Source organism: Porites lutea, chromosome 6, assembly GCF_958299795.1.
Source record: "Porites lutea chromosome 6, jaPorLute2.1, whole genome shotgun sequence".
NCBI lineage: Eukaryota > Metazoa > Cnidaria > Anthozoa > Scleractinia > Poritidae > Porites > Porites lutea.
Window position 1 is genome coordinate 12,859,052 of NC_133206.1, and position 7,500 is coordinate 12,866,551.

The 7,500-nt window shown below is 38.1% G+C and overlaps 2 protein-coding genes across 3 annotated transcripts in view; one reads left to right on the top strand and one right to left on the bottom strand.

Annotated features, from left to right (window-relative positions):
• The window catches only part of LOC140941324 (uncharacterized), an 11,763-nt gene extending 7,071 nt beyond the window's left edge, over nt 1-4,692 (top strand). The window contains exons 6-10 of one of the 2 annotated variants that reach the window (XM_073390305.1): nt 823-866; nt 1,821-1,952; nt 2,855-2,920; nt 3,058-3,144; nt 4,351-4,690. In XM_073390305.1, the coding sequence (XP_073246406.1) occupies nt 823-866; nt 1,821-1,952; nt 2,855-2,920; nt 3,058-3,144; nt 4,351-4,461 (440 nt within the window). In that variant the 3' untranslated portion in view covers nt 4,462-4,690. Of the gene's footprint in view, nt 1-822; nt 867-1,820; nt 1,953-2,854; nt 2,921-3,057; nt 3,145-4,350 lie in introns of both variants that reach the window. The other variant, XM_073390306.1, reaches the window with a different exon arrangement.
• A 210-nt stretch (nt 4,693-4,902) lies between these two features.
• Nucleotides 4,903-6,314, bottom strand: LOC140941323 (BTB/POZ domain-containing protein 6-like). The gene has a single exon (XM_073390304.1). It carries the CDS (start codon nt 6,258-6,260, stop codon nt 4,920-4,922), a length of 1,341 nt encoding a protein of 446 aa, XP_073246405.1. The 5' UTR covers nt 6,261-6,314; the 3' UTR covers nt 4,903-4,919.
• Nucleotides 6,315-7,500: the final 1,186 nt, after the last annotated feature.

Sequence of the window (7,500 nt, forward strand, 5' to 3'; positions counted from 1 at the left end):
CAAATACAGCTGCCTCTCATCACTCCCCAGAGTTGGGACATACAAGAGAGAGGTCTGCATTTCCCCCCCCCCTCCCCTCCTCCTCCCGACATTCCATACTCATGACATATCATCAGCATTGGTCCAGAATCTGGTCAGGAGCTCTGACTGGTTGACATAATACCATATATTATAGAAGGGCTCCGAGCAAAAACATCCCCTCAAAAAAGGAAATGATCAAGAGGCCAGGGATTGTTTTGTGTGGGGCCCTTCATTATTAAATTGTACTCGACAGTTTCACCTGTTGTTTACGAATGACACGTAGAAAAAAAGGTTACAAAAATCAACTCTACAACATGCTGAATCTAGTGAAAGACGCCCATTTCCTTGGGACATATTTTCTTAAGAAATGCCGATGCCAAAGTTGCACTGAAACTCCCAGTTATTTTACAATAACTAGTAAGTGGAAACAGAAACTCAAACAAATTCATATCTTGAATCCACTATTAGCTGCAGATAATGACTGGCGTGTTGTTTGGCCACAAAATTTATGGTTGAGTGTAATCTTCATGATGTATTTTAAAACTTTCGGAAAAAAAACGAAGGTGGATGCTTGATCTTGGGAAGGGATGCATCCAGGAAATTTTCTATTCCAAGTAAAAAATGTTTGCTACTTATTTCCATATATACAGTGCCAGAATGGGTTGGATGGAAACATATTGACATAGTTGTTGCACTTCATAGATGTAGACTCACCTAGAGGGTTTTTCAGAGTTTGACTCCTTTCCCTACCCCTCTGAAAATTCGATTCACAACATGTCTTTCTGACACTCTTGACTGTAGGACGGAAATCCATGAAGGATGTCACAATCGATATCTACCTTAAGGTTAAGTAACCTTTTTGTTAATAATTTGTTCCCTTCAAATATAAAATTAAATCCACTGCTTATGTATGACAGTGACATAGAACTTGGATAATTCCTCGGCCAGCTAGCTATAGTATATTTAGTAGATAATTAATTTATCTTGTAGTAAAAAGGAAGTTATATTACATGCATTATTAGTCAATGCAGTTCACTTGCCTAGACCCTGTGCGGCGTCTTCCCAGGTCTTCTCAGTCAATGCATTTTGGTAATGTAGCCGAGACAAATCACTCAAAAGCTCGCTCAGACATACCATGTGACCTGAAACGCATCTTCCATGCACAATAATGAGGCCTAGGGACTAGGCAAGCAGTTCACTACTTTTCTTCCTCTTGATTTTAAAACATTTAATTTTTTTAAAATTCTGTTGGAAACCGTTGTCAGTATATATATAACAAGGCTAGAGTATATAAATGAAGGCTGCATAGTTCTGGACCCTCTTTAAACATCAGTGATTTAATATTGTTGCTGCCATGATTAGTAAGTAGTTGAGGGCAATTGACAGTAATTCTTCAGCTGTAGTACATGATCAAAAGAGAGTTGGCATTCAATCAGCTATTATAGTTGTCAGAAGACAGGTTTTGGCACAGCCCTTATAAAAATAGGCTATTTCCAAGTTCCCCCGGGCCTCTGTGTCAAAACAAGGTTAAGTGCTCAGCCTTTGAGATGGAAGTCATTTTTTATTCTCATGCAAATAAAACTCTTTTTCACAAGAAAGGTTGTACACTTGGCCTCATTTTGAAAGTGAGGGTCTTTGGAACTCAGAAGTGGCCTGTTATTGTGCGGGTGATTGCAATAACTTAATGTATAATTATTATTAATTTGCTTGCAATGTAAATTTTTTTTGGCTGCTACTCAAACAAATTGGGAGATCATTTAAGTTTTTAATGTTACATCAATTATTTCCTTTTTTAATAGGATGTGAAAACAAAACCATCTCTGTCCCCTCCAGACCAGTACATAGAGATTGGTCTCTGGAGGCAGGTTATGAAAATTAACCAACAACTTTGTCAGAAAATGGAGCAACTTGACCAGGATGAAGGCTGCAAAGTATGTTTGATGATTATTTATTTTTGGCAGGGGATCACTCAATTTGAGCAGTTGAAATTGAATAAAAAAGTTTCAGACATGACTGCCCTAAAATATTACTGATCTGCTCGGCCTCCAGTTTCATTAAGCTATTGCACTTAAGTGTTGCCTTTGGGTATATGTTATTTGTAACAAAAGTCAGGATTGCATGTACACTATCCTGCGAGCAGAGTCTCCTTCGATCTTCCTAGCTGCTCGCAGGGTACATGTACACTGTAGTTAAGCCTGAAATTTTTCAGCTTATTGTTTTTCAGCAGTGTTCAATGCTTTTGAAAAATAACCACAATCAGTGATTTTTTATTTTGACAAAATTTTATAATGGTATTTTATTATAAATTTATCCAGTATAGTTACAGGTTTCCTTATTTTACCAGTATCTATTTAATTATTCCAGAGATCCTATAACTTTCATAACTTTTAATCTATTTACCTCTTTTGCAAATAGTGTAAAATCAAATGTCCCTGAACTTTCAACGTTGCTTTGTTTCTCACATGGGGAGAAGGGACTGACGATAGTTACAGGTCAATGGTTTGAGAAGTGCACAGCGTCTGTCATATTTTTATTAATTATGTTGTGTTTTACTTAGTTCTTAAGGCAAAAAAAGCTTTGTTTGATTGCTTTCTTTTTTATCTTCGCTTAAAAAGTTATAGACAGCAGTAATAACGTACTAAAATTATTCTTATTGTTCCAGCTATAAACTAAGATGAGATCATTCTACTGCTATTCACTATTGGTTGCAAACTTTCTTTACCAAATAATAATAATTATAATTAATAATATCATTATTGGGAACACACATACACCTTTCTTTATACCCAGTCAAAGTCCTTAATGTTGTGTTTGTTTTGTTGCTGTTCAACAGGAAAATCCAAACACATCAGTTGGACATAAGCAAGCTCAAGATCATACTCAAGAAACTACCAATTTGGTTAGAAAACAATATTAAATTGTGTTAAAGTCTTAACACTTTAGAGGAGAAACTGAAAGGTTAACTCTACAAACAAACTTTTAATGTTCAAAAGAATAACAAATTAATTTTGTTTGATCGTTTGTATTTCATCCCAGGAAAAGGATATGACAAGTACATTTCATGATTACTATATGGAGGTGGTAACATCTAGCTTTGGTGATGACTTGGACCACATTAAACAGGTTTGACAATGATCTTTTAACCAATATGGCCAAATGTGCATGAACAAAGATTTCTTGAAGTCTTTGAATTGCAAGTAGAACCCAAGTAGCAGCATTAATCATGACTATCACAACATTGCCAAATCTGATCAACTGCCCTGATTTCAGCATTAATAGGACAGTACAGTTGACTCCCGGTAACTAGAACCCTATATAACTCGAACCTCCTGCTAACTCGAAGCAATTTTTATTTCCCTTCAGAACATTTTCTATATAATTTTACCCTCGGTAACTCAAACTCACGATAACTTGAACTTTTTTATGTTTCCCTTGCAGGTTCGAATTACCGGGAGTTGACTGTATAATATGTCAGTATGCGCCATGCATGGACAGTATACACCATTGCTTGCATGATCACCTGAATGGATAATTTTCCACTTTTAGCAAAATACTCTCGGAATATGTTTTATTTTAATTTTGAAAAACCTTGAAGTATTACAAATTTTTGATAGTTATGATTAATTTTGGTAACAGAACTAAGTGCCATCCAATTCGGTCTAGTCTGTTATCATACTAGTTGTTGAACAAATTGGACTACCACTGTGCAGTCATCCAATTTTGTTAGTCATTTGTATGATTACAGATCAAATGGGACTTCACTCAGTCCTAATAGGTATCACCATCATTTTTATACTCCAAAGAAGAAGTATTTTTAAAATGTATGTCAGTGCTCACTGCTGGCTGTGAAGCTTCCCAGAAAGTGAAAATTGTTTCCTAAGTGTGAAGTCCATATTGAGGCTGCAAACAACAGCAGCAAGTTCTTGATCTTTTATAAATAATTTTTATGATAGTTATCTTCATTCCATCTTTTATTTGTTTTTTGAGACAAGTTTAATATCTTTTACACCTGTCTATTATGGACAGTTCCTTATCACTGGCCAGAAGATTAGATTCTTTTTTCTGGTAAACTGATACAGTTGCCACCTCAATAGTATATATGTTCCTCTACAATGTTCTCTTTTGAGTCTCTACAGTTGTTCATACTAAAGCATGTGTAAAAATATTTATTGTATAAATTTGCTGGCAGATAGTTCAAATCTGCTTTCGATATTAAAAAAAGAAAGAAATTCACAGGGTACTTTGAACTTGTTTAAGGAAGTAGTTTTAATGTCCAGTGACGTCCTTGCAAGTTAATAACAAAATAATGCTAGCTTTTACTTGTTTCAGGAAGGAAATTTAGATGCAAGAAAAGTTGAAATGCTGATAAATTGTCTGGAGACTGGAAAGGACATTTGGTCTGACTTGGAAAAAAGATTACTGCAAACAAAAGGAAGTTGAAAGGGCATCATCATCAACACTAGCAGACACAGGCAGTGGAGTTGTTAGCCTCCCAGTCCAAAAGCTGTCAACAGGCGGCATATCCTGCAGGCAACTCAGTGGGCCTGATGAGATTGCAATAATGGCAAGATGCTTACTGCATGGATGAGCCACAAATTTTAAGTTTTGCACCATTTTTTTTCTTTGACATATCTGTCAGGAATTTTCCATATCACTTTCTGTTCAAAAAAGGAATTCTTCAAGAGTTTTGTCTCTAATTTTCTCTGACTGGTGTTTTTTAAAACCAAAGACGAAAACAGCTTAATAAAATTAAAATTGAAAAAGGCCATTTAGACTCCTGAGGTCATCTGTTGTGTTTAGCCAGTGTCTTTGTGACAAAAACATGTAACCTGCAATTTTTGTTAACTGATAACAGGCTACTCTTACATTCTGAAGGACTACGTCAGATGTAAAAAGATTTACTTGTTGAAAAGAAAAGCAGAAAACTGACCTCGTAAGTTATTTGTTCCATTGCTACTACTGGTAGAGTGATAAAAACTGAACTGTACTTGACTACACTCAAGGGATGGTTTCCCCTGTTCTCCATACCACGATAAGGGTCCTTGTATAAGTGACCTAACCTCATATCTGTTGCCCTCATATAACTGAAGAGGGGGATCAAAACAGACAGTGAAGCCAAAATACCCATGCTTCTTATCTTTTACTGATGCGTAGGACCCTGTTTTGGTTACAAGTGAAAACCCATTTGTGTTATCATTAACTTCTATAGAAACTGTGTACTGGCAACCTTCACTGCCAAAATGTTGAATACCATGCAATTTAACTGACTTGTTAACAGACAAGACAATCCTATCAGGACTTTTACCAGAATATGTCCAGCAACCACCAACCCCAGGTGACTTGTAAACAGAAAATCTACAGCATATTAAGTGATGGAGCTTTATCCTGCCAGCTCTTGGGGTGTGAGTAAACGGTAAGGGGGAGGTTAACTCGACGTCATTATAGTACTTCATTAATTCACTTATCTCTTCAAAATTAAGAATTCTGGAATCAAAAACAACTGAGACAAACTCCTTTTCTGACATCAGTGGAAACCGTATAGCTTTTACAATGTCTTCTCCAATGATTTTTCTCTTTGACTCGCCATCAGCAGTTATTCCTTGCCGTTCACTTTCCTTTGTCGCCCAGCGATCAACAGCTTTGAACAGATCCACTTCTTTGATGGTCAATCTTTCTCTGTTCACAACACTCTCAATAAGAGATCGCTCAAGCGTGACAAAATCATCTGACGTCACAGCTTCCTCTGTGTTCCCCTTGATCACTTTCCAGCATCGATCTTCCAAATCCTTATCCTCAAATTTCTGAGCGTGTGGAAGAATGGAGAATACATTGGCTGCTGATAGGTTTTCTCGTAGATATTCGCTGCATTTCTCTGCAAGTGAAGGTACCATGTACTTATCCGCTAAGTACAGAACATGCATCACGTTACTTAAGGTTAGATTCGCATTATCGCTGTACAAGTACCGAAGAAATTCTAACAGACTGTCGTACTCACAGTCAGGCAGTTCAACACAGTCTTTAGCCTCCGCCAGTTGCCCATAAAACATGGCGTAGAAGACAGGACTGCTAATAGCAAGCACAAGCTTGTGGGCTGGAATCGTCTTCCGGGTTTCACTTTCAGCTTCCGAAGCAGCAACCACAAACTTTACATCGCTCAATAACTCGTTGTTGAAAATAACCGTGGTTCTTTCCTTAATGGTTGATAGTTTCATCTGCCAGTTTTCTTCAACAGCAGCCATCGTTTCTCTCAGATTAACCGTCTGAATAACTGCTATTGTGTCCGTAGTACTTGTAGTGAATGATCGTGCTCTCTTCTCTGTGTCGTTGGGCCTGGGAGGCTGGGGAGAGGGTCCATCGTCCCATCTTCCACCGCGCTTTTTATGGGAACTCCCAGCGAGAAAGCCGCAGACTTCCACTCCGGAAGAAGAGACAGAGGGGTCCCCCAGCAATAGATTCCTATGTTGGAGGGGTGCTTACCATTTACACAAACAACCCGGGTGAAAATCTTGTGCAAAAACATAAAACTATATGATTTGACGTGGTGGGAGAACGGCCCGCTAAAAGTATCCCTAAATCAGCCTTACAGACTTTAATAAAAGAGTAGAAAAATGGATTCGCCTCAAATCACAGCCCAGTTTTCTACGGAAATGCGCAAACCATTTGATTTTCCAACCGCAATTTTCTTGCCTACGTGCAGACGTCTGCCGGCAGGCAAGAATTTCCAGGTTTTTCCGTGTAAATTGTAGGTTAGTAACCCGAGAAACCACCCTTTTTTTTTCGTAACTGCAATTTGACTGTAATGATGTGGACAGTGATGCGGAATTTAAGATAAAAGGGAAGCGATTGATTCGAGACAGTCACTTTACACTGACTTTAATTTTGCGAGAGTCTCGCTCGGGAATGAGGTCAGCCGTCAGCCGTCAGCCGTCAGCAATAATTCAAAAAAGGTTACTTTTTACCGTTAAAAATGCAGATAAATATTTACCCTCAAAGTTTTAAGGTATTTCAAATCTCACCATTTCAAAAGAATCTCTCAACTGGAAAACCGCACCTCGCCCCGGTTCTCTGCCTGGGTGGTATTCCCATAAATTTTGGATCGGTGTCTGTTTCTAAGAGTGAGCCAGCGAAAACTGATACCCTCTTTTAAGGTCCACTCCTCAAAAATTAGACCCCATTCAAGATAGGAATCTTCTATCAAATCGCTTTCCTAATACTTGAATTCTATAAAAGTTCAGTTTCAACCGGATATCTATTTTTCTTGTAGCTGGGCATTTACATGCTCTTGAATTTTAGTGGATCACACCGGGAACACACCGCGGCAACACGGGCGCAAATGGGAACACCCAACTCCCAACATTGTTGGGCCAACAGTGTTGGGAGTTGAGTTTTCTCCTTCCCTCGTCTCGCGCTTTGCGCAAAACAACGCGTTATCTCCCAGAGAGGAAAAAGAGGTTTTCCTCTTGGGCTGGAGCTGGAAAA

Bases quoted from the DNA above. Each gene is read 5' to 3' on its own strand.
- LOC140941323 (XM_073390304.1), bottom strand. From the start codon at position 6,260: ATGGCTGCTGTTGAAGAAAACTGGCAGATGAAACTATCAACCATTAAG.